This window comes from Engraulis encrasicolus, chromosome 7 (genome assembly GCF_034702125.1).
Source record: "Engraulis encrasicolus isolate BLACKSEA-1 chromosome 7, IST_EnEncr_1.0, whole genome shotgun sequence".
Lineage (NCBI taxonomy): Eukaryota > Metazoa > Chordata > Actinopteri > Clupeiformes > Engraulidae > Engraulis > Engraulis encrasicolus.
In genome coordinates, this window is record NC_085863.1 from 30,314,548 (window position 1) to 30,341,223 (window position 26,676).

Here is a 26,676-nt window from a genome sequence, read left to right on the forward strand (position 1 = left end):
CGGAGATGGAGAAGGAGAAGGGGACGGGGAAGGTGGTGCTGCTCGTGCACGGACTTCTCCTCCTGCAGCTGACTAGACCCTCGCACCAAGGAGGTAAGGACCCCCATCAGCAGCATCAGCAGCATACAGGGCTCTAAATTAACTTTTTCATCACCAGCCAAAACGGCAAGTAGATGTTAATAGGCTAACATACACTAACTAATAGGTGAAAGTAGCTAGTAAGTTTTCTTTTCTACCGGCCAAACTGAATTTTCATCAGCATTTGGCCGGTTGGCAGGTGTTAATTTAGAGCCCCATCAGCATCAGGTTTACCTAACTGTACTGTATGTCCACCTCTCTCTCTCTTCCTCTGTCTCGTGCTTGTTGGAAACTATGGCAAATTGAGCATCATTGATTTTCTGGATGTCATCAATGTACCTGTCTCCAATTTTGGATGTGTATTTGGAGTTAAGGACCCATGTCCCATACAAACTCTTACATACAATCTCTCTATTTTTCCTTCTCTCTCTCTCTCTCTCCCTCTCTCTCTCTCTCTCTCTCTCTCTCTCTCTCTCTCTCTCTCTCTCTCTCTGTCTCTGGCATACTGGAAATACATGTTGGAAATATATTGGCATCATTGATTCTCTGTGTCATCAAGGTACCTGTCTTTAGTTTTGGATGTGTATTTGGAGTTAAGGACCCCCAGTGATGGGAATGGGTCTACCTGAATTGCATCAACTGCCACCTCAGCTTTGGTGTAAACTGTGGGTTTTTATTCACTACATGACACATTCTGTAGTGATTACATGGATTATCAGCACTGACATTGTTACTAATATGGATGGAGATAGTGAAGTTGTGTGTGCAGAGACTCAGCTTATCAGTGATGCATTCCAGACAGCAGAACGATCTAAATTTAAGGAGCCAAAGATAGTGCTGTGAGGAGAGTTGCTGTTTTTACTGCAGATACCATTGTTGGGGTGTTGTGTAATGGCTTTTTGGAAAGTCATTTTTGGAGAAATATTATGTTTTTGACAGTTGGGAAAACATTTTTTTTGCTTCTGAGCTGATCTGGTAATATGTCACAGCCTAGTTGCTTCAGGTAATTGGCATGATGTGGATACTTGATTCAAGCGGGAACACTGGAAGAAAATGAGGCACTTTGATGTTGTAGGCCTACCATTTGGATGTGGTAATGGTGTAACTCCTGACCAAACATAACTGTTCATAATTCTGACACTATGTGCCCATCCATAATTGGGGGTGGCTATATTTTATGTTTTTTTCTCTTTATATTTTCCATTAATTGTGTTAATTCATCACTCTTCCCATTTGGAGGCTACTGGGTCTTGATCTGGGAGTGTTTTACCTTGCAATACCCACTGTAAACCATGGTTTCTCATTGAGTGATGGCTATGTGGCAATTGAGTGGTTTCAAATTCGATTCTGATTTGTTCTTGGCTGAACCCTTGCTTAGCCTATAAGGCCAAATCAGGTGACATATGACTTAACCTGTTCAAATAAATGTGTAGTGTGACACAAAAGAAAGCCTCAACAGCTGTCCATGATTTCCATGTTCCATATTCACATTGTACCAAAGAGAAATTGGTGCAAAACGCCTCTTAACTTTTTGTAAATTCTGAATATTTTGAATATTTTTTCGCTGTAGTAATGTATTTGAAGGGTGTAGTTAAAAGAGATAACAGATTTAATTTATTTAATAGATACAATCACTTGACAATAGCCATTTGTTTCACACAAATATTATGTCACCGTCACGAACTTCACCTTCATCTTGAAAACGTGGCAATTGAACAAGTGTTTTTGTGGATGCGTTCCAGTGCAAAACAATCCATTAGCACGTACGTGATGTATCGCCTGATATGTCGCTTTATCACCTCTTTCATGTCGCGTCATGTTTGTAAACGTTGAGCTGCAAGGTCCTCTCTGCATCATCGGTTCTGGCACATGCAATCTAATTTTCCGAGAGTTCAAGCCAAGCGGAACCTCCCAAAACACCCCCCTGGGTGCACTCAAGGCCACTGACAGCTTTTTCCAGGTCCATAACGAAAATTATTTGGGAGGGCCCTCAATGTCATGCATGCGGTGTAATGAAAGCCCAAATTTGGGCCCAGTTTCTCCCTGGGCCTGAGATAACCAGCCCCTTTATCCATTCGCTTCTTGCTGGCTTCCCTGGGTCCACTGAGGAGATGAAGTGTTCACCAAATCCTTTCTGGGGCTTTTAACCAAAGGAGATAGTTTTGAGGCTTGAGTCATTGGTCGAGAGCAAAGGAGATAGTTTTGAGACTTGAATTATTAGTCGAGTGCAAAGAAGACAGTTTTGAGGCCTGAGCTATTAGTCAAGGGCACCAGAGACTGCTCACTGTTGTCAGAGAGACAAACAGCTCATTTTAGGGGGTCATCAGGGCTGCTCTTCAGTGGTTGCTTGGCGACTGTCCGATCAAAAATTGAATTGCTTGTACTGTACGTGTGACTCAGCCGCCTGCGAAGGCTGTGAAAACAGAGACGTAAACTTCAGAAGATTGTATTGCACGTGTCCCTGCCAAGGGAATCAGTAAATACTCTTGCTGAATTACGGTATCTCTCTCTCTCTCTTGGTTCATTCCAGCTACATCCATGACAACAGCCTTGTGTGTGTGTGTGTGTGTGTGTGTGTGTGTGTGTGTGTGTGTGTGTGTGTGTGTGTGTGTGTGTGTGTGTGTGTGTGTGTGTGTGTGTGTGTGTGTGTGTGTGTGTGTGTGTGTGTGTGTGTGTGTGTGTGTGTGTGTCGTTATGTCTGTTTTACCATTTATGACCTTTTTCCTGATTTCTTTATTTCTTCATTATCTTCAGGGGTCTACATTCCACCCGGAGCAGGAGGTGGACTAGGAGCTGGACTTGGGGCTGGGGGTCTCGGGGCTGGAGTTGGCCCTGGAGGGGGGACCGGTTTTGGCCCTGGAGGAGGAGTAGGAACTGGACTAGGTCCGGGAGGTGGAGTAGGGGGAGGGCTAAGGCCTGGTGTTGGGCCAGGAACTGGACCTGGTGAGTATTCATCCTTTTTTATTGTTCTTTCTTTCTTTCTTTCTTTCTTTCTTTCTTTCTTTCTTTCTTTCTTTCTTTCTTTCTTTCTTTCTTTCTTTCTTTCTGTCTTGCTATTGGATTATAAGACAAACTGAGAGGAGACAGGGGCTGCAATTTTTGACGTCTTGGGTACACCTTCCACGTCACATGTTGACTACGTATGTGGCCTTAACCTAAACCTATCCCTAAACCTTACCTCAATGACGTTATGCTGCCACAAGTGAGCGCCTTTGAGGAGGAAGTCACATGCTGACTCCAAAGGCATACCTCAAACGTCAAAAATTGCCATCTGGTTAAAGGTAGTCAGATATTGACTACTTGGGCTGAGACACTGTAGCGAAAGCAATAGGAAAGAGAGAGAGAGAGACAGGGGAGTATCAGGAAACGATGTCGGGTCAGAATCAAACCCAAGTCTCTGATGTAACAGTCAGTGGCCTAGCCATTTGGGCCACAGCCAGGGCAGAGTATTTCTCATTCAAATCGCTCTCTCTCGCTCCTCTGTCTCCCAGATAAAAGAGAAACTGCCATTCTGGCTGCCTTTATTTAAATGAAAAATGCATGTGAGCAATGTTCTGGCATCACATTGCCTCATTGCCTGCTTCCTTCTGATGTCCTTCTGCTGTAAATGTTCAACATCAACATTAAAATAACGTAATGGAATTGATACGTTTATGATGTTAACATCATACCCATTTATTTGCAGCCAAAGGATAATTTTAAATAAACGTAGCCTACAAAGGAGTGTATGACAACTGTGCACAACGAAGCACTAAATCATACAGTTGATCTTAATCTTCAGTAATATTTTTGAAGGTTTATCTCTTTTTTAAAGTATTATTGGAGCCGTCAGGCCTTTATTATTACAAGACAGTGGAGAACAGACAGGAAATGAATGGGAGAGAGCCCCCTTGAAGGTTTATCTCATTTCCATTTCAAGCCAGAGCTGCAACTGGCTATCAACCAGGCAAGGCAGGAGGCAAGTATCACACAGCTCTTGGTCCCATTAATCCTCAAGTTTTCCTTGTTTTGTTTCCAGGAGGTGTTGGCCCTGGTGGGGCTGGTCTCGGCCCAGGTGGAGTTGGCCCGGGAGGCTATGGCACTGGAGTCGGGCCTGGAGGGGTCGGACCTGGAGGAGTTGGAACCGGGTTTGGACCAGGAGGGGTCGGACCAGGGGGCGTTGGGCCTGGAGGAGTGGGCCCGGGAGGTGTCGGAACCGGGTTTGGACCAGGAGGGGTCGGACCAGGGGGAGTAGGTCCAGGGGGAGTTGGACCTGGAGGGGTCGGAACCGGGTTTGGACCAGGAGGGGTCGGACCAGGGGGCACTGGGCCTGGTGGAGTAGGCCCGGGAGGTGTCGGAACCGGACTTGGACCAGGAGGAGTCGGTCCAGGAGGCTATGGAACTGGAGTAGGCCCTGGTGGTGTGGGTCCAGGGGGTGCTGGAACAGGTAGGATTTCATATACAAATGGGGATCCAGTGAGGAGTCTGACACTTTGCCATGCATGTCAATAAAATTAGATGTTTTTTGGAGGAAAAACATTGTACAAATCACATGTTGTAAAATAGGATAGTCTTTACCAACAGTTTACTGTGCTATTTTACTTTCATTGCACATACACTAAACTTATAAAAGAATTAAGTACACAGCTGTAGGCAGTGATCTATCTATCGGAGCATACATTCAAATGGAAACAATACTTACCTAGCTACTCTGAATGCCAATTGCCTGTTTTGTTGTGTTTTAGGAACTGGCCGTAAGCCACCAAAAACAGGTAGGAGGTCTATTATAATCATCACAATGAATAATTTACCAGTACTCTGTCTTCATATTCTTGTTCCTCCTCATCCTTCTTCACTGTCTTCTTTTCTGATGAACAGTATAGTCTAATTTGCAATAAATCATTCTGACGGATGCTGTTGTTACTGATGTTGTTCTTATTGATGATGTTGTTATTGATGTTGCTGATATTGATGTTGTTGTGATTGTTGTTGATATTTATGTTGTTGTTATTGATGATGTTATTATCAGGTGGTGCATATGGTGGCTTTGGACCAGGCGGTGTAGGCACTGGTCTTGGAGCAGGTGGAGTCCGACCCGGAGGCGTTGGTCCAGGAGGAGTTGGTCCTGGTGGGGTGGGACCAGGCGGTGTCGGACCTGGAGGTTATGGACCCGGAGGCGCTGGTCCCGGTGGTTTTGGACCCAGTGGTGTTGGACCAGGAGGAGTTGGTCCAGGCGGTTTTGGACCAGCAGGAGTTGGTCCTGGAGGCGTTGGACCGGGTGGAGTAGGGCCCGGTGGTGTCGGACCAGGAGGTTATGGTCCCGGTGGAACTGGACCAGGTGGCTTCGGACCTGGAGGAGTGGGACCTGGTGGCGTCGGCCCAGGTGGTGTGGGGCCAGGTAAGAGATAACACTGACGTGTTTTAGAATCTTCCATTGTTATAGAACACATTATTTTTATAGAATATTCAAAAACCCACACTCTTAAAGGTTTTAAATGATACTCTACTCTACTCTTTATTTGATTGTAGGTGGTGTTGGACCAGGAGGAGTTGGACCGGGTGGTTATGGAACTGGAGTTGGGCCCGGTGGTGTTGGACCTGGCGGCATTGGACCTGGCGGAGTTAGACCAGGTAGGTCTAATAGTGTGAGGGAGTTGGTGGCCTAGTGGGTAGAGAGTTGGTCTTTCAATCTGGGTATTTCAGGTTTGAATCCCACCTGAAATCCACCTGACCTCTCCCTACACCTCCATCCATGGCTGAAGTTCCCATGAGCAATGCACCTAACACCACAATGCTGCAGGGACTGTAACCAATACCCTGGGAAAAAAACAACTATAAGTTACTTTGGAGAAAAGTGTCAGCTAAGTGTAATGTTATGTAATAAAAGTGAAAACAGATTCTGAAACAAGTGAGCGCGCCTCACCACAAGACATGATTCTTATGCACAGGTAAAATATAGAATAGAATAAAGAGGCGCTTCTCACTTCGAGAGTACAAAAGGCTCTCAAATGTTGAATATTCATAATCGTCTGTTGTTTTAAGTCTCCAATTTGTATGTCATTCACAGGTACAAAAGCCGGGAAGCCTTGGAAGACTGGTTTGTATTGCTTCTTAACTCTAGTCTTCTCACAGCATACAGTACATCAGCACACTTCTACAATATTTTTCATACAGTGTGTTTCCCACTCATACATAGATAATACTTAGGACTAGGAGATACAAAGACATGAATTTTCATATTCTAAAGTACTCATTCTGCTGCATGTCTTACAGGTGGATACGGAGGCCGTGGAGTAGGTCCAGGTGGAGCAGGTGCCGGACTGGGGGCGGGAGGACTTGGCCCTGGTGGTGTTGGACCCGGTGGAGTTGGCCCTGGTGGACCAGGAGGCTTCGGACCCGGTGGTGTTGGCCCTGGTGGACCAGGAGGCTTCGGACCTGGTGGTGTCGGACCTGGAGGATATGGACCTGGAGGAGGATACGGACCAGGAGGAGTTGGACCCGGTGGTGTCGGTCCTGGCGGTGTTGGACCAGGTGGAGCAGGCGGTTACGGACCTGGCGGCACTGGACCTGGTGGTGTCGGACCTGGAGGAGTCGGCCCCGGTGGTTTCGGACCTGGAGGCGTTAGACCAGGTGGGTGAGAAACATAAAGAAGAAAAATCCCTGAGAACATGGTGGTCATTTATAAATAAATAATGAGACGTAGCTTGTGAATGCAGACTTTTCTTCTTTAAGTTGATACCTTTTATCGCGCAAGTCTTTAATTTTTTCCCAGAAGTTGAGCGCTCCCTCTGACAAGGGTGAGAAACATGCTCATTACAGATGATTTGTTCATATAGTGAAGCTGGCAATACGATCGAGGTTTTGGATATTTGTGATTATTGCACAGAGGTAGAATATACGTGTGTGTTGAATATTTGCCAGTATTTATGCCATTTTTTATTTACTTTCACTTACAGGCGCAGGTGGAAAGCCCGGAAAGACAGGTGGGTTATCATTTGATACAATGATTATTCTAACAAAGTGAAACAGGTGTACAGTACACGTATATAGTAGAGTAAAATGTGTATTTGAAAAACTGCAAAAAGATACTGCCAGGAGTCTAATAATAAAAGCTACAAGCACAAATTCTTACACAGTTTCCATCAATCAACAATTAGTCCAACCATTTACTGTATTTTGCTTCAGCTGTTACTGTAAATGAACAAGGCTCTCCATTCCAGGAATGAATAGCCTCCTGTCTCTAGCAGTATCAATCCCATGCCATGCATACAGTGCTTAAATCACAAATAATCACAAGAGAATCGTGTTATGTATTGAGGAAGAAAGCCACACATGGTATTTTTTATGTAATTATCCATCAAGGGAAAAGCCCAGAAGAGCAATTGGGCTAAGACGACAGGGGTGAGATGACCTCTGGCGATAAGCATAAGTGCGGGCCGGGCCGGGCCGGGCCCCTCATTCGAGGCCTACAGTACGTACTGTATCTGGACAACACTGAATAATAGATTTCTCCGTCGTGGTGTGGTGCGTTGTGGCGTGGTGGTGTGTTTCCATCACCTCAGCGCAATAACAATGAGGTGACCTGTAGAGACAGAGCTGCGTAGGAAACCGCTGCCGTGTCTGTAGGGAACTGTAAATATTATCCCCCCTGCCAATCAGACACACACGCACACACGCACGCAACCACGCACACACACACACACACACACACACACACACACACACACACACACACACACACACCACACCACAACACCAGAGTCAATTTGCAAACTCAATGCCCCCCACCCCCAACACACACACACACACACAGAGCTACGTCATATCCCAGTTTCTTTTTCGTTATCGGCACACCATTATGTGTTCGCTGAGATAAGGCCCAAGGCATTAGGAGGAGGCCAGATAACACCACACACACACACACACACACACACACACACACACACACACACACACACACACACACACACACACACACACACACAGACAGACACACACACACAGACACACACACACACACACACACCCCGTAATGGTACCGGGGGGCCCGGGTCAGGACTCATTTCCCTCGGGGGCCTATTGGAAGAGGAAGTGTTTCACATGTGCCTCTCAATTGATGAATTAGCAGCAACGCTGGTGCGCTGACCGTTCTGGCCAGGCCTGGAACAAAGTCATCTGAAAGGCCGCCCCACCCAATACATAGTACAATGCGATGAGGACCCAATTCTGTGCCTCTGCCTCTGTCTGGGCCCAGGACAAGTGATCCCTTTGCCCATCCTCTGTCTGCTATCCTGCCAGGCAGGCAGGCATCCTCTTTTGTTGTGGATTAGCAGATAAAAACAATTTAGCAAAAGTAGGTCATCTGGCGAACAGGATTTGGCTGCGTGACAGAGTGATTGGTTTTATTACCGGTACATGGTTTTATTTATTATTATTTCTATTGCGGGAAAGCAGTGTAAGCTCACAGATACAGCAATAGATTACAGTTGGTGGTCAAATTAGTTAGTGAAATTTATCATAATCAATACTTATAAACATGTGTACAGCTATCGTTTGGTCCACTTTTTCCAACACATTTTGGCTAGAATGTGACAACCCATCTTATGCCAAAAAGTACACATTTGTTTTAATCATTTTATATCACACACCTTTTTTCAGCTGTGATTTTCCCCACAGTCTTCCTCTGAACTTAGTACAAGTCTCCATACCAACTGCCTGTCGTAAAAGGTCTTGGCACACTTTCAGAGGATGTAATTTGCGTACCTCTTTATGTGTCACCAAGGGATTACTAAAAACCAGTGACACGGAAAAGCTGGGAACGAACACGTCTATGCGGCTGTAAAAGCGCTGTGAAAAACTGCATTTCTTCACTACATGTTCATGGTTGACTGGCACTCACGGCTATAAAGCTAACAATGATTGCCTGCCTAGTCGCTGCATCAAAAATCAAAGAAATGGTTAATTACAACATGTGATACCATGCAACTGGGGAAAACACATCAGCAAATGCAGCTTGAACTTTTCCCCTTTAAGATACGAAATACACTCTATACTGTATGGAAAGGATATTAGTCAATAATATGTATTACCTAATGCTATGGTTTTTGTTTATTTACATGTCCCAAAGACCACATTATTTAGGCCTATGTGGTTTTGTTTACATGTCCAAAAGGCTTCTAGAGGAAATGGAAATCTTGTCTAACGTTACCATGGTGATACAGGCTATGGAGGCCGTGGAGGAGCACTGGGGACTGGAGGCCTGGGCACTGGACTAGGACCAGGTGGTGCTGGAGTTGGTCCTGGTGGAACTGGATTCGGACCTGGAGGTGCTGGAGTTGGTCCTGGTGGAACTGGCTTTGGACCAGGTGGTGCTGGAGTTGGTCCTGGTGGGTTTGGACCTGGAGGCGCTGGTACTGGACCTGGCGGAACTGGATATGGTCCAGGTGGTGCTGGAGTTGGACCAGGCGGAACTGGGTTCGGACCAGGAGGAGCAGGCACTGGACCAGGAGGTGCAGGTGTTGGTCCGGGTGGTGCAGGAGTTGGTCCAGGTGGAACAGGTTTTGGTCCTGGAGGCGTTTATCCTGGATATCCTGGAGGACGGAAACCACCAAAAACAGGTAATTAGCCTTTTTCGCAATGACATCAAACAAGCTCCATTTTGAAGCGAAGCAGGATAAAGGATTACCAGTCTCAATAGAAAAGTGGAAAAGTGGATCCATAGTGATGGTTATTGGGGTGTAAGTTTATGTCTATGCCACCAGATGCTACTTACTTAATACATTGAATTGAGGGTGTCTGGCGTTACATGAAAACGACCCATCTGCACCGTGTCTATCTAAAGACAAAGACACAAAATCTTCACTGAATCTTACAGAATCTCATTTTGCCAATGATGTATACACACACACCTAATGTTTACACACAATCCAAGTTAAGGCCCACATAACCCTTTTGTTTCATTCCACTTAGGCCGTGGAACAGCGCTTGGTGGAACAGGTTATGGACCAGGTGGCACCGGATATGGCCCGGGAGGAACTGGTTTCGGACCTGGTGGAACTGGATTCGGACCTGGAGGTGCTGGAGTTGGTCCTGGTGGAACTGGCTTTGGACCAGGTGGTGCTGGAGTTGGTCCTGGTGGGTTTGGACCTGGAGGCGCTGGTACTGGACCTGGCGGAACTGGATATGGTCCAGGTGGTGCTGGAGTTGGACCAGGCGGAACTGGGTTCGGACCAGGAGGAGCAGGCACAGGACCGGGAGGTGCAGGTGTTGGTCCGGGTGGTGCAGGAGTTGGTCCAGGTGGAACAGGCTTTGGCCCAGGAGGTGCTGGCACTGGACCTGGTGGAGCTGGAGTTGGGCCTGGAGGGGCAGGAGTTGGACCAGGTGGTGCAGGAGTTGGACCAGGTGGTGCAGGAGTTGGACCTGGTGGAACTGGGTTCGGGCCAGGAGGTGCTGGTACCGGACCTGGAGGTGCAGGCACTGGTCCAGGAGGAGCCGGTGTTGGACCAGGAGGAGGTACGTCAATTAACCAATTGTCTGACTTTAGAGTATGATACTACAATAGAATAAACGACACAATACTAGTGTGCGTGTAATTCAGTGGCTTACCAAATCATCAGCATTTGATGTGTCTGTAAATGTAGATGTTAATTCCTGGTTCTTTTTTTAGCACCCCTTCTTCCTCAGACTGGACAACCTGGTGGAACTGGTCCAGGTGGAAAGGCAGGCAAGGCAGGAAAAGCCAACAAGATTCCAGGTATAGGGCACTCAGATGTCATACTAAACATTGCAGCTGTTTGAGCAATACTGTAATACATAATTCACCCAATACACAAACTGGCGTTTTCAATAATTGAGAGGAAAGAATCATTGTATCAGTTAAAACCAATACATGGAAAAATCAGCTACATTATACACTATATTGGAGTTTATGCTGAATTATAAAAGTTTTCTTCATTTGATAATCTTTATTTTAAAAATGCTTAGCTTTGACTTCATCTTGCTTTGTCAGGCATTGGTCTTCCTGGACTGTATCAAGGTGGGCTAGTACCTGGACAAGGTAGGTGGAAAATGTTCAATACACCATTTGCTCATTGCATGCAATTTTCATTGGCTTGAAAATCCAAATCCGCAGCACTGAACCAAAGAATCGTATAGGATAGAAAGACACTTCAGGCTCGTTCTTTTGTGATGTCAGGTGATCCCCTCTTTAGGAGACCTTCGGTTAGGAGACCTTCGGAGTCTTGAGGTTGAGAAAAAAAGAGTTTCCTTAGCGCTGTAGATGGCGGTAGCACACTTCTTGTGCAAACACCACAAAAAGAGAAGAAGAAGAAGGAACAACGCCCCCTTAGGAGACCGAATTTCAGCACACTCCTTTGCATTGGATGGGCGGAGTTTGGGATATCTTTCTCTCCTATGCCATTTTTTGACTGAACTATGAAGTTGATCAAGTGTCACAGGTAATACATGTGGTGTATTTGTTTGTTTTTCTCAATGTAGGCTATGGTGGAAGAGGTGTGCTACCTGGCGTGGCCACTGGCTCTGGGGTTGGATCTCAGTCAGGTGAGTTTTACTTTCTCTTGGTTTCAGAATCAGATGTTCTCCTGAGTCTGTGGCCTCATAATGGGCGCCGTTCCACCAATGGAACGCTGTAATAGACACTAAAAAGTTAACTACCATAGCACTACTACACTACTATGACCTAACACAGGGCCTTTAGTAATGCACAACGACTTCCTCAGGCAAAACACAGAAACACGTCTATGTAATTTCCGTTTTATATCATTTTGGTCAGCACCCAAAAAATGTTTGGGTGAAGCCTGCTCCAACCTTTATGAACACATATTCCAAAAGACCTGGTTTTACCTGTCCAATTTGAACAAGTAAAACAAGGCCATTTGCAATATGTAAGTAAGTTTTATTTATATAGCACATTTTAAAGCAACGAGAACTGCCCAAAGTGCTGTACTGTGTCACACTAGAAGACCAGAATAAAAATAAAAGTAGGTATAAAAAATGTAGCACTGAATTGTAGCTTCTGAAACCAAGTTTCCCATCACTGTATCCATGTGATGCAGGTGGTTTTGTTTTCCTCTGCTTGGTTGTAAAACAAACACATGTGCCATGCCTCAGTGGAAGTGACAAATATCGATATACTCTTTCCCTCCAACAGGAGTTCTGGGCCAAGGCGGGGTTGGTCCCAATGGTGAGTTTGTTCACTTGATAGTGCAAAGGTACACTGTGCACGATTTTTAGTTGTTTATTTCCAGAATTCATGCTACTCATGTTACCTTTTTCATGAATACTTACCACCACCATCAAATTCTAAGTATTCATTATGACTGTAAAAATTGCACTTTTCATACATGAAAAGAGGGATCTTCTCCATGGTCCTCCATTTTGAATTTTCAGAGATAGCCCTTTTTAGCTGCAAAAATGACTGTACTTGGGCCATACTAGAAAATATTAGTTAGTTCCTTTGTAAACTTTCATGAAAAGACCAAATTTGGCAAAAGGCAGCCCAGTTTCAATGAGCAGCATAGTTGCAGTACCTTTTTTGACCATTTCCTGCACTGTGTACCTTTAAGGATAGACTGAATGGTCTGAACAAATTGGCATCACAACATGACACTTTTTCATGATTCTGACTTCCATTCCACAGCTGGCCGTGGAGGTTCTCAATATAATGGCGTGTTTCGTGGATTCCCTCTTATCTCACCCAAAACTGGAGGTAGGTAAACTCTTTAAATACGGCTAATGTTTATACTTGAAGAATGAAGTCATATACAAAATAATATATATGCTGTGTATTTTATATTTTACAGCGGGAGGGAAAAAATCTAAAGCTGGCAAAGCTGGCAAATATGGTGAGTTAGAATTACTATATTTCTTTTTGTGGTCAACATTTGCTTGTGCAAATTACTATATCCTTTGTTTGGACAAATCCACACAGCCTAAGAACAAGCCTTGCTATTGGTATAGGTGCAGGTGCTGGGACTGGGACTGGACCAGGTGGAGCTGGCGGGGCAGGCACTGGCACTAGTGCTGGCGCCGGTACAGGACTTGGGCCAGGCGGCATACCTCTCGCTAGCGGAGTTCCTGGACAAGGCGTCGTAGCAGGGGCCGGTGGACCAGGCGGAGTGGGACCAGGCGGAGTGGGACCAGGCGGAGTGGGACCAGGCGGAGTTGGCACCGGACCAGGTGGTGTCGGACCCGGTGGTGTTGGCCCTGGCGGTTATGGACCTGGCGGCACTGGACCAGGAGGTGTCGGCCCTGGTGGTGTTGGACCAGGAGGAGCAGGAGGAGGCCCAGGTGGAGTTGGTCCAGGAGGTTATGGACCTGGCGGCACTGGACCTGGAGGTGTCGGGCCTGGTGGCACTGGACCAGGAGGTGTCGGGCCTGGTGGCACTGGACCAGGAGGTGTCGGGCCTGGTGGTGTTGGCCCTGGAGGAGTTGGTCCTGGAGGTTATGGACCTGGCGGAACTGGACCTGGTGGCTACGGACCTGGTAGCTACGGACCTGGCGGAGTTGGACCAGGTGGTTATGGACCTGGTGGAGTAGGCCCTGGTGGAGTTGGACCAGGTGGTTATGGACCTGGTGGAACTGGGCCTGGTGGGGCTTACCCAGGAGGTAAGGGAGGAGAATGGTTTTAAGCCGCATAAAACTGTTTGCTAAATGCACAGAGAGGTTTGGGTACTGACATATTTACTGTTGTTGATGTGTTTTCCAGGATATTCGCCATCAGCAAAAGCTCGTAAATACGGTAAGATATTGCATGTAGTACCCTAATTTTGTCTATTTGAGCATCTCTGCAAGTTTGTCTACCAACTAGCTTCCAAACCACTACTCACATACTTGTGGGTGAACAGTTCAGTCAACTGACAATAATTGTTCAGTCCAAGCCATGAAACTAGTGTGCACAAATTTTTTTCATTTAATGATTTCAGTACATCCCTAGGCTCTCTTGTGGTGTATAATCCCAATATGTAAAGTACTACAACACACTGATTTCTTCTTACTGGCTACACTCGTGTCAGTGTTTAACTGCTTAGGTCATTTTGGGTAGCCTTCCAGGAAAAACAAAAGAAAAGGCCAAACCATATTTAGTATTTAGTTGAACAGTTTTGGGGGGGGGGGGGGAGAGAAAAAAAGATTGTATTTTGGATGATGCCAGCAGCAGTCTTAAATTAAATAAAAAGTCTGACTCAATGCTTTTGCTTGCAGCTGGGCTATTTTTTGTCCCAGTATATGGCTCATTATTTAAGATATTGTAGCTCTACTCTACATCAGTATAATCAGACAAGCTTGTCAAGTCCTCTCTTGTTCCTACTGTGTATTTGAAGGTTTACCAGGAGGTGCTGGAGCTGGACTAGGAGCAGGTGGCCTTGGACCTGGTGGGGCAGGAGTTGGTCCTGGTGGAACTGGCTTTGGACCAGGAGGTGCTGGTACCGGACCAGGCGGTAGAGGAGTCGGTCCAGGTGGGGCAGGAGTTGGGCCAGGTGGAACGGGATACGGACCAGGTGGAGCAGGCACTGGACCAGGAGGAACTGGCTTTGGACCAGGTGGTGCAGGAGTTGGTCCAGGTGGAACAGGCTTTGGACCAGGAGGTGCTGGAACCGGACCAGGTGGAACTGGCTATGGACCTGGTGGGGCAGGAGTTGGTCCTGGCGGAACTGGATTCGGACCAGGAGGTGCAGGCACTGGACCAGGAGGTGCCGGGGTTGGGCCAGGCGGAAGAGGAGTTGGGACGGGTGGGGCAGGTGTTGGACCTGGAGGCACTGGATTCGGCCCAGGAGGTGCTGGCACCGGACCAGGAGGAACTGGCTTTGGACCTGGTGGAGCAGGAGTTGGTCCTGGAGGTGGTTATGCCGGAGCCAAAGCTCGTAAATATGGTTAGTAAATAATAGTAATACTAATACAAATACTGATTAGTGTTAGAGTTAGAACTGTTTTGAGTTAGAACTGTTTCACATTATTGAAATGTTTTCCATAGGTCTGCCTGGAGGTGCCGGTGGTGCCCTGGGTGGTGGTGGCCTAAGGCCTGGAGGAGGATATGGGCCTGGTGGTGGAGTGGGACCGGGTGGCGTTGGTCCAGGTGGAGTCGGCACTGGCCCAGGAGGAGTCGGTCCCGGAGGATACGGACCTGGCAGAACTGGACCTGGTGGTTACGGGCCTGGTGGCGTCGGCCCTGGTGGCGTCGGCCCTGGTGGTGGTGTTGGACCCGGTGGTGTTGGACCCGGTGGTTACGGACCTGGTGGAGTCGGACCTGGTGGAACTGGCCCTGGAGGAGTTGGACCAGGTGGTTATGGACCTGGCGGAACCGGCCCTGGAGGAGTTGGACCAGGTGGATACGGACCAGGAGGTGTTGGACCAGGCGGTTATGGACCTGGTGGTGTCGGACCCGGTGGTGTCGGACCCGGTGGCCCTGGAGGTATGGTTTACATCTAATTCCCCTCACATGTTTAATGTATAATACCATACAACTGTGCTTGACCATGGATCACCACAGATCCTACCTATATATAGCTATATATTTTTTTATCGTTGAGAGGTAAAATTGCTTCTTTATCTTGCAGGCTACGCTGGTTCCAAGGCCCGTAAATATGGTAATTTGTCATAAAAAATATATTTCAATATAGTGTCCCTTTATCACCACTAGATACATGGACTATTTGTCTAATTCTGTCCCATTTATTATAGGTTTAGGAGGGCCTGGTTCTGGAGTTGCTGGAGGGCTAGGAGGATATGGACCTGGTGGCGTTGGACCTGGTGGAGCAGGAGTTGGGCCAGGCGGAGTTGGTCCGGGTGGAGTTGGCACAGGACCAGGTGGTTATGGACCAGGTGGTTATGGACCTGGCGGAACCGGTCCAGGAGGTGCTGGACCTGGTGGTGTCGGGCCCGGAGGAGCAGGACGAGGTCCAGGTGGAGTTGGTCCAGGAGGAGTCGGCACGGGACCAGGAGGTGTTGGACCTGGAGGATACGGACCTGGTGGTGGAGTAGGTCCGGGTGGCGTCGGACCTGGGGGTGTCGGGCCCGGAGGAGCGGGACGAGGTCCAGGAGGAGTTGGACCCGGAGGTTATGGACCTGGTGGAACTGGGCCTGGAGGGTACGGACCTGGTGGTGGAGTAGGTCCGGGTGGTGTCGGACCTGGAGGATATGGACCTGGAGGAGTTGGACCTGGTGGTGTTGGCCCTGGTGGTGTGGGACCTGGAGGTAAGAGTAAAATCTCTTTCACACACAGACATGTCTGTCTAAATCCCCTAAGGAGCTAAATTCTCTCCCAATGTTGTTAGGAGCAGCAAAACATATTACACAAAAAAAGATTTCAGTGTTTATTGAATGGAACGGATTTTGCAATGATCTTTTCATCACATTAGAGATATGTCAACTGGATTGAATGCGAAACAGATGTTTGATTTGGCAGTCAACATAATCTGTGACTTCAGTAGAGACTCAAGCAAACCATTACAGTAAAGCAGAATTCTCTGGTCACTTAGCTATAATTACTTCTGGGAGGTAGTGTTTCAAAAAATATTCAGCTTTGAAGGGAAAAAAGAACATTTGGTTGCCTTGAACTGTCCACTTTGCTTTCCCCACAGCATATCCTGGAGGAGCAAAAGCAATGAAATATGGTAGGTCTTTCCATTTTATGCTGTCACTGTTAGCATGTCTTATCATCTCCGTAAAAACAGAGAAACTCTAGAATTCAGAGGGAATGGTTGTTTTGATCATGAACATTACTGGAGAAAAACTCTACCATGCTATAGTAGTATATTAGAAATCACTACATTCTTGTCAAAAGAACTCAGCTGCAGGCAGCTGGACTTCTGTTTCCTAGTTGTTTGAAAGATGTTCTGTCTCTTCCACTGAGATACAGTACTTCATCACAGTTTATCAATATACTGTACATAAGTACAAGATTTTTTCCCCTTAGTCCCTGTTATGATAACCAAATGAGCTACTAAGCATTCACACAACTACACAATGTTGTGGAGATGTAAAGACGTTCTGCTTTTTATCCAAAATGCCTGTTAAGTTCCAGTCTGATGATTGGAGTCAGGATCTACAGTAGAGTTTCTCAACAGGGGCGGTACAGCCCCCCAGGGGACGTTGGGGGCACTAGGGGGCGTTCAGAAGGATACAGCTGAGAGCAGTGCTTAGTTGCCAATAGGTGGCATTAGTCCATTTAATTTTTAATACTAAGGTGCCATTGTCAGTCTTATGATGAGGTCAAGGGGGCATTTGGAGGCTTGTTATAAGACCATGGGGGTGTTTGTTCAAAAAAGGTTGAGAACCACTGACCTACACTATATGAAGGTGGATGTGGTCTGTATTTCACAACTCCTCTTCCTAGTCAGCAACATCAGGCCAGAACCATCAAAAGACCTGATGTGACCAAAGAACAATCCTTTTGAATGAAAAGTGAAACGTACTGTTCCCAACCTTCAAAAGAAGTCCAGCCACTAACAACTTAGCATGTTGACTTGACTTGACTTGTGTTGTGTGTACCATGCTACTGTAGGTCGCCCTGGCGGCGGTGGCGCTCCCGGATCAGGTGTGGGCGGTGCTCTCGGAGGGCTAGGATATGGAACTGGACCAGGAGGTGCTGGTACAGGACCTGGCGGAGCAGGCTACGGAACCGGAACTGGTGTCGGACCTGGTGGGGCAGGCTACGGAACCGGAACTGGTGTCGGACCTGGTGGGGCAGGCTACGGAACCGGGGTCAGACCAGGAGGATATGGAACTGGGCCTGGAGGCGTCGGTACCGGGCCAGGGGGAGCCGGGTACGGCACCGGAGTTGGACCTGGGGGAGTTGGTGCTGGACCCGGTGGAGCCGGGTATGGACCCGGAGGAGTTGGCACTGGACCGGGTGGAGCCGGGTATGGACCTGGTGTTGGCTACGGTCCTGGAAGATATGGAACAGGTGCTAATTTTACACTGTGTCTCAAACATATGAAATAGATTTTGCTGTCCAGAAATGTCACATGAATTCATGGCAAAAAAAATATTTTTTTTTCTTTTCTTTTTTTTTAACTTCATCTTGGTTTGTAGGCTACTCACCTGGATCAAAAGCTGCTAAATATGGTAAGACATGTTTACACTCTAGAGAACAATGCTGAACTAATTATTGTACAAATATACATACATACATTGCACATTGTTTTTGTATCATTAGCATTTGAATATAATTGAATTACCTATTTTATGTGCTTAAAGGTCTCGGGGCGGGTGCTGGGGGTGTCCTTGGCACAGGAGCTGGTGAGTTATGGTGGCTGAGGTCCCTATGGCAATGGATGTGTTTGAATGTGGTAAAGTGATTGATTGATTGATTGATTGATTGATTGATTGATTGATTGATTGATTGATTGATTGATTGATTGATTGATTGATTGATAGGAGCAGGCCCTGGCTATGGTCGTGGTATGGGCACAGTGTCTGGAGGCCCTGGAGCGGGAGTAGGTGGAGTGCCTGGTGGATACGGAGGAGGTTACGGTAAGTCCGCACAGGAATGATAGTGGGTAGAGTGAGTAGAGTGGGCTTCGGTTTCAATGTAGAGTATATAATTGTATTTCTATTTCATTTACTTATTTATTTATTTTATTTACTGTCATTTCATTTATTTTTCAAATGTACAGTATGCTGTCCATTCAAAATGTTATCTATTTATGAATATTTACTAAGTAATAAGCTAATATTCTATAAAAAAAGACAGGGCAGCATAAATTCCGGAAATAAATACTCTACTAAAATATGACATACTGTACATGTAACAGTATATAATTTGTTGATTAATGTGTGCCTGTGGTAGTATAGCTGTGTTTTGATTCCTATAGCCCCTTTGTCATGTGTCACGTGTGTCTTGCAGGATATGGCCCTGGTGGTAAAGCTGCTAAATACGGTAAGTCCTGAACTTCCTGAAGTTTGATATTTCCCATATATTTTAAGGGAAATGTTAGTGTATTGTTTTGTATAAGCTTTCTTACAAACCCATAGCTATGAATGTACAGTAAATGCAATGGCTGTGCATCTATACAATAAGTGATACGTGCAATGCATACACATAGTATCATTGCATGGATGATTGCATTGCATTGCATTGCATGGATCATTAAGTTGTGATTGCATCACTGATGAACATCCGTTTAGTCTTTTAAAAAAATCTCTGTCTTCAGGTCAACCAGGCGGGGGAACCGGTGTGGGTCCAGGTGGAGTAGGAGCTGGACCAGGAGGCGTTGCAGGAAATGGAACTGGGCCTGGGACAGGAGTAGGAGGTACGTTAGATACTGAACCTCAGTTTGGACTCGGACTTGTCTCAGACTTGACTAGTCCTGGTATTGGACTTGTCTTGAACTCTACTAAGGTGGACTTGACTACAGCGATGCCAATAAGGCAACAAATATAAACGTTACATGCTTCTACAGACCTTTCCCTGACAGGCTTTCCTCCACTGGATTCAGCATTCAACACATTCTGCCCTTCCACAAGCACAAATGTACTGTTTCTATGAAAAGGGTGTCTATGAAAGATTGAGAAAAAAAATATTCCGGGAAGCATACGGGTGATTCACGTCATGCCCTGAAAGGCCTACGCACTAGCGTGCCTGCTGTATTCCCTGATTTATGGAGAGTATTAGACCCAAGGTCTTCTGTGCACATAATTTTCAGGACGAACAACCTCCATTGCATTTGGATATGCATTTATTCTAGCTGCCTCTGCTTTTCAAGACAATATTTCCTCTGTAACTAAGAGTCGGATACGATATACGTAGCTTATACCTAGTGTTGCCTTACAAAGACACAAGTGCAGTACTTACACACTGGATGTGGCAAAAATTGTTTTAATGTCATACCAACATGTTGCTGGTACAGCAGCATTGAAGCTGTTACTTTCACAATGGTAAGAAACAAGAAATTCATAGGAGAAATTCAGAGGAGTTGAAGAGTAGTCTAAACAAACCAATAATTAGCATGTTGAGCTAAGGCAAAGTGATTATTAATGTTTTGAGCACAGTGAAAGCCAGCCAGACGCTGACTTGCTACTTACAGTTGTGAATGTTTCACTGCCAGGTGGACCAGGTGGAACTGGGGGACCCACTGGCATCGGGGGCACAGGTGAGTAACAGGAAGTGACCAGGAAGTCACAAACCAGGAGGTCACGAACCAGGAAGTCATGATCTAGGAAATGTCAGGCCCATTTCAATATGTAACCTCCTGTCCTAGTGCTTTTAGGCTTTTAGGCAAGGTGAGACGTCATTGATAATACAGTTCCATTCACAATATAAAATATCATCTGGGATGATGAATGGAGAAAAGTTTGCCAAACGTTGTTGTGCTTAAGCTGGCAGTGGAGAAACTTTGTTTTCTCCACGGAGGTGGGGCGTCAGCAAAGCGTGAGGATGGGAGGTGAGATAATGAGATGGACCCGTGATGTGGCTCTGAGACAGCAGCATACCTATGATATCAGAAGGGAAACGATTGCTCTTGTCATTTATTATGCAGTGAACGTAGATTGTTCATCTTTCTCACTAGTAAGTTATGGCTATGCAGTATTATAAAAAATAATTATAAAAAAACTTTCAAATTGTTTGTGAACTTTGAAAAAAAGACCTAAAAAAAGCCATAATTCATAAACACTCATGATTAGATAGCAAAAAAAAAAGGAATTAACCAACAAATTGAATTAGCGTACCTGTGCGCAGAGGCATCAATCCTGGGTTCAGAAAGTAAAAACCCATAAATTTGATATGATTTGAGTTACTCACTGAAGTCACCTGAGTTGGAAGGAAACTGGCAGCGTTTTTCACTTTCTGGATTGACTCCTGTGCTGTTTTGTGTGTCATCCCCATCAGCTGTACCAGGGGGCGCTGCAGGGACGCTTGGAGGATCTGGGGTTGCTGGCGGCAACGGGAGCACTGCTGTCACAGGCTCAACACCTGGAAACGGGACAGTGACTGTACTCCTCGGAGGTAACATATGGAAAAAAGGGAAATGCGTCCTGATAATAATTCGCCTTTTGCCCAGCTGAGTAGAGTAACTTTTGATTCCCAGGCGGAAAATAAGGAAATTATATTATTTTAAGTTTGCAAAAAATACATAGTGTTTCTTTAAAGATATTTAGCCCCTGGCCGCACATGCAAATAAGCTTCTGCTTTCCCCTGTAGGCCCTACCGGAACAGGTGGACCTGGTGACATCAGTAAGTCAATCCTCCACTCTGCAACATTTACATTCAGTTTTGGAGAAAGTTCAAAGGGTTTTCAAAATTCATGAAAAGATCTGTATTTGTGTTCAGGATTTAAGTATGTTGCATGAACCTATGCTGATGTGTTCTTTTCTGACTAAAGTTCTGCTTTTGTTTTTGAAATGCAGATGGAACCAGAACAGCCAAGGATGGTATGAATCATGTTTATACGTTTATCCCATTCCAAATTGCATTGGAAGGGCATTCCCCTTATTATCATATGGTACTGTATTTAATGTAGCGTTGCTCTGTGCTGATATTGCAGGGGACGGAGCTGGAGGCATAGAGGGCTCTGGTGGCTCACTGGGAGGAGGCCCAGGAGACGGTACAGCACATAATCACCTCTAATAATATGTTACTTAAGTTAAATAATGCTCTACTTAAATAGAATAACACCTTAATTAAGTGGAATAGTCCTTTACTCGTATTTTTATATTTGTCACAATCGTGTCATACTTTAAATATAGACAACAAATCACATTGGAGCCAATCACAATTTGTGTGTGTGTGTGCGTGTGTGCGTGCGTGTGTGTGTGTGTGTGTGTGTGTGTGTGTGTGTGTGTGTGTGTGTGTGTGTGTGTGTGTGTGTGTGTGTGTGTGTGTGTGTGTGTGTCTGTCTGTCTGTCCTTTGGGGGACCACTAAAAGTGTCCCCATAAATCTTAAAGTGTGGGTGTGCGTGCTTGTGCGTGTGTGTTCGAACACGCTCATGTCATGCTTGTGTCCATGTTTTACTGTAAGGTGTAACTGATGGAGATGGCGATGGCCTGGTGAAGGTCGGGGGGACTGGCATACCCATCATCGGCAGTGGCAGACCAGGTACGTACTTGGTCTCTCACTGAAATGTCTGGTACAATGAGACAGGACTACGACACATCCATAATGTCCTAATTATGCCGCTTTCACACCACAGGTTTGCACCGAGCAGCAAAATTATTGTAAAATAAAATGAAAGAGCTTTTAAACCATCTCTGGTAAATGGCTATATAGCAAACTGCAGTGTAAGCCAAAATATCTTCAATTGAAATTTTCTTTCATTATTAATATCATCTGTGCTTGGTCCAGAATCAAGCAGGCAAAGAGAGCACGTCTCTTTGGTCTTTTTAATGGCCTGCTAGGTTTACTGCACAGGCAAGTTTGACTGATGCTGTTGTCACAGCTATGACAGTTAACCATGTTAAGACTGGACTGAATGGACAGCTTGGTGCACACAGACAGCTTTTGGTGTGAAAGCGGCTTTATTTTTCACACACACAGAGACACAGACACAGACACAGACACACACACACACACACACACACACACACACACACACACACACACACACACACACACACACACACACACACACACACACACACACACACACACACACACACACACACACACACACACACACAGTGTACATCCCGCAGCATGGCACTCCATCACCTGCTGCACCCTGTAAGCATCCCTCTATAAGCATCACCCTATAAGCACCCCTCTATAAGCATCACCCTATAAGCACCCCTCTATAAGCATCACCCTATAAGCACCCCTCTATACAGTAAGGATCACTCTGTAAGCTCTCGTCTGTAAGCATCACCGTGTAAGCACCCCTCTATAAGCATCATCTTGTAAGCAGTAGTAGTAGGGCCAATTATGGGCCAATTATGTTTGCAATACAAACACTGGCACCAGACATAAGACACAGCCAGGTATACATGTAACAGACAGCAACAAACGAGAAAAAAATCACAGAACATTTCTACTCACACTAGCACATACTACACACCAAGGCTGGGTGACTTGGTCACTTGTGGGTGGCTGGGTCACTTCACCTCGTTCAATGCTTTAATGGCTTGAGGGATTATTCACCACTCTTCTCTGTTGCTCTACAGACCAGGAAGCACCCTCCCTCACAGGAACTCAGACTCCAGGTGCGGATCATTAAGTGTGGCTTAGAAAAGAGTAGGAAAAAATACAGAGCTCTGAAAATGACGTGTGACTTAAAAACCAGAGGAGTATCACAAGAACATGGTTAAATGATAATCCTGGTTTGGTTAAAATTACAGGAAGTGGTAAACGCCATAATAGATAGCCCACAGGTGTCACTTAGTTAAGAAAATGAGGACTCCAGGCTCTTCTATTAGGTGATTTAGCACTTACTACTGAGCAAGTTTCTTGGAATACTCCCCTGAAGGGTTTCTGGTGTGCATCTGAAACATCCTATTTTGCATGCCAATGAGAAAGTTTGAGGTGTGCACAAGGAACTTTCAGGTGGACACGGGAAACCCTTCAGGTCTGGGGATTTTTAGTCACATGTCATTTTAAAGACTCTGTAGGAAAAATATTTAAAATTAATTATTATTATTATTATTACTACTACTAGTAGTAGTAGTAGTAGGAGTAGTACAGTAGTATTAGTATTACAATGGTGAGAGTAGTAATGCTTTGCCAGTGGCTACAGTATATTACATATATTCAAGTTACATCTTTGAAGATGGCGAATCTATTGCTTTTGAGTGACTATACATCTCTGAGGATTATAATGTATCTATACATATGAATTTTGCATTGTGTCTCACCATCCTATCCTCTTGTTTTCACATAGATACACATTGTATTTCACATTATAGATTGATGTTATAGATATCAATGTGTTGTGTCTCTCAGCAGGAGATTTTGCTATCATTGTGACTGACTTTACACCCGCCACCACCAGTAAGACCCACTGCAGTGTCCTGCTCTCACTTAGGTGGAGCTGCCGTTGTAATCAGAGTGCGATTTGCAGAGGGGGATGGAGAGACTTCTTTTATGATAGAATAAGATTATGATAGTGTTTTAATGTAATTCCATTGATCAAAATCTTTAAAAAATAATATTATCCCCCCTTCTGGTTTTGATGTCTCTTCTTCCTACGTATACACAATTATTATATCGGTTTAATGTAATGTAGTCCAGTGGTTCCCAACCTTTTTCTTCAGGGACCCATGTTTTTACTATTGTAAGGTTTGGAGACCCAACCGTGCGAGTGCCCGCACTAGAGGGAGTCACAAGATCCCCTCTGTTTCCTGTGAAAACTCATTTTGGTTAGTTTATTCCTCAATTCGTCTTTGGTCAAATATAGAACAAATGTTTAGGCCTAATGTAGCACTTATATTTTGTTGCTTCTATGTATATATTAGATAAATGCTTTGTCATTTATTCAATATGGGCTATACATATTTAATATGAAATCCCTTAAAATCAAGACCCTCTGTGGATCTTTGAAGACCCATAAGTTGGGTCCCGGCCCATAGGTTGAGAACCACTGATGTAGTCCATTCATGGTATTTAAAAGCCTAAAGATATTCCCCCTCTGGTTTCTGGACAAATCGCACCCTGGTTATAATTCATGTCTGTGCCCTGCATGTCCACCATCACATACTAACATGCTTAACACATGAATATATATTGTACATAACACTTCATTGTACTGTTATTATAGTCAATGCCTTGTATCATTTTGGAGAAATGCTCTTGTTTTGTTTGTATGTGATGCAAGTGTTAAATATCTGTTGTAGAAATGTTTCTTTGTCTGCCATTGTGTAACCCTGATGTGTTTACCTTGAAAACCCACTCAACCATAAAGGAGGAACAATTAAATAACACACTAAATGTGTTATAAACTAACATATAAAACTATGTAACAGATATGCTGAACTGACTGTATATTCTTTATAGCAAGTAATGTGAGTATACATGTACAGTATGCATCTGTTTGACGTAGATATTCTTCAGAAATTCTATGAAGTAAAAGTGGAAGTGCTGTACTATTACAGTTTATACCACGGCAGTTTGGAATCTCCCATTGTGACGCGCTAAATTGGGTGTTGATAAACCGTCTATAGATGCACACCTATGAAGTAGTCCCACTATTAGGTCACTTTTCTGACCGCATAACTCTAGTGTATCAATGCGTCAAGGCGCGCACGTTCATAAATTACCGGTATTCCTACAAACAAAAAAGTTTCAAGCATTACGCGCTGAATTGACACATGTCGCATCGAAATTCTATGACGTAAAAGTGGAAGTGCTTTACTATTACAGTGTATTTACCTTGTTAATTACAGTGGAATGACTGTGATCATAAAGTACTTGTGTTGCAATTACATCAGTGAGAGTCTTCTACTTTGACTTTATAAACCTATGATATTCTGTACATCGTTGTTGCTTTTGTGATCCACTGACTTTGTGTTATTGCATCTCCCTCTGTACCAGGCTCAGGACTACTAGTGCCAGGTGTGTATGGCTCAGCACATTGCCTTTACATTGTATTACATTACATTGCATTACATTTAGCAGACGCTTTTATAGTGACTTACAAAGAAGACATTCGTGCTAGTGCAGAGGTTATGATGTGCAGTAGTTTTCACCAAAGTAGCTGCAGACACACCCCTGCTTGCTAAGGTTAGGTCAAAGGTCAGGACAAAATGTCATACAGTAAATGACAGTAACGGTACTAGATGTCTGCACACTAATCTCTAGACACATCAGGTTTATTAAAACAAGCAATGCCTTCTTATGACCATTTGTGTGTATATATAATGCCCATGTTTGTTAGCTTTAGAACTGGTCGTCTTAAGTTTGAAATACAGTAAAAAAAGAAACACTTCTATTTCTGTCATGAGGACACGTTTTTTTTCTGATAATGGTCTAAAGACAAATGTTTGCAATTTCAGGTGGAACAGGAGTGCCGAGTCCAGGCGGTGAGTGTTTTCTTCCTTGTTCATCTGTTTGTGTCAGGTGTTAGATGAGTTAATTTATTTCCCTCATAACCTCCAGGCTCCTTCTCAGTGTTGGTGCTTGTTGTTGTTTGTTTGTTTGTTTGTTTGTTTGTTTGTTTGTTTGTTTGTTTGTTTGTTCAACTTTGTCATGGCATGCAGATGAAATGTCATTCGTTTTAGTTTAGAAAAATGAAGATAGTATGATTAGGATATGAGGTAGTGTGATTAGGATATGAGGTGGTATGATTGGGATATGAGGTAGTATGATTAGGATATGAGGTGGGATGATTGGGATATGAGGTAGTATGATTAGGATATGGGGTGGTATGATTAGGATATGAGTGTTTTTACATCCCTGTTGTTGTGATGATGAAGCTGAGTTCCTTCTCTCCTGTGTGCTCAATAGCTGACGGTGGTCCTGGAGCGCCCTCTGGAGGTAAGCACACTCACCTCCATGAATGTCTTGGTTTACTAATCTGTACCGTACATCGTTCATCCATGCACTCCAATACCAACTGGTTGTTCTGCTGTTCCCCCTACAGGTGGCGGTGGTGAGTAGAGTTGAATGTTATTTACAGCATACAATTCAGTGAGAGTACTGTAAGAACAGCTCACAGCTAAAGACAAGACCATAACAA

At 45.0% G+C, this 26,676-nt stretch overlaps 1 protein-coding gene across 5 annotated transcripts; it reads left to right on the forward strand.

Annotated features, from left to right (window-relative positions):
• Positions 1-26,612, forward strand: LOC134452708 (fibroin heavy chain-like). 5 transcript variants are annotated; one of them, XM_063203237.1, is made up of 41 exons: positions 1-93; positions 2,833-3,021; positions 4,097-4,504; positions 4,803-4,829; positions 5,087-5,455; positions 5,587-5,688; positions 6,125-6,154; positions 6,331-6,687; positions 7,014-7,040; positions 9,279-9,674; positions 10,027-10,569; positions 10,724-10,810; positions 11,066-11,113; positions 11,554-11,616; positions 12,227-12,259; positions 12,716-12,784; positions 12,879-12,920; positions 13,036-13,683; positions 13,784-13,816; positions 14,397-14,945; positions 15,047-15,484; positions 15,630-15,659; positions 15,754-15,939; positions 15,976-16,266; positions 16,653-16,685; positions 17,576-17,977; positions 18,106-18,138; positions 18,271-18,312; positions 18,451-18,546; positions 18,920-18,952; positions 19,227-19,325; positions 20,121-20,165; positions 20,903-21,019; positions 21,215-21,247; positions 21,421-21,444; positions 21,558-21,617; positions 22,032-22,109; positions 25,533-25,553; positions 25,994-26,020; positions 26,445-26,474; positions 26,581-26,612. In XM_063203237.1, exons 1-41 carry the CDS (start codon positions 6-8, stop codon positions 26,595-26,597), a joined length of 6,243 nt encoding a protein of 2,080 aa, XP_063059307.1. In that variant the 5' UTR covers positions 1-5; the 3' UTR covers positions 26,598-26,612. The 5 variants fall into 5 exon arrangements, with proteins under 5 accessions (XP_063059307.1, XP_063059306.1, XP_063059303.1 ...); XM_063203236.1 differs by having other exon boundaries at positions 15,047-15,397; positions 15,428-15,484; positions 15,754-16,266; XM_063203233.1 differs by having other exon boundaries at positions 15,754-16,266.
• Positions 26,613-26,676: the final 64 nt, after the last annotated feature.

What these genes read in the sequence shown, in the direction of transcription:
- LOC134452708 (XM_063203233.1), top strand. Translation starts at nt 6, where the DNA reads ATGGAGAAGGAGAAGGGGACGGGGAAGGTGGTGCTGCTCGTGCACGGA. An exon ending in TGGTAAAGCTGCTAAATACG is followed by an intron (nt 18,953 to 19,226) that starts GTAAGTCCTGAA and finishes CTCTGTCTTCAG; the next exon opens with GTCAACCAGGCGGGGGAACC. An exon ending in CACTGGCATCGGGGGCACAG is followed by an intron (nt 20,166 to 20,902) that starts GTGAGTAACAGG and finishes CATCCCCATCAG; the next exon opens with CTGTACCAGGGGGCGCTGCA.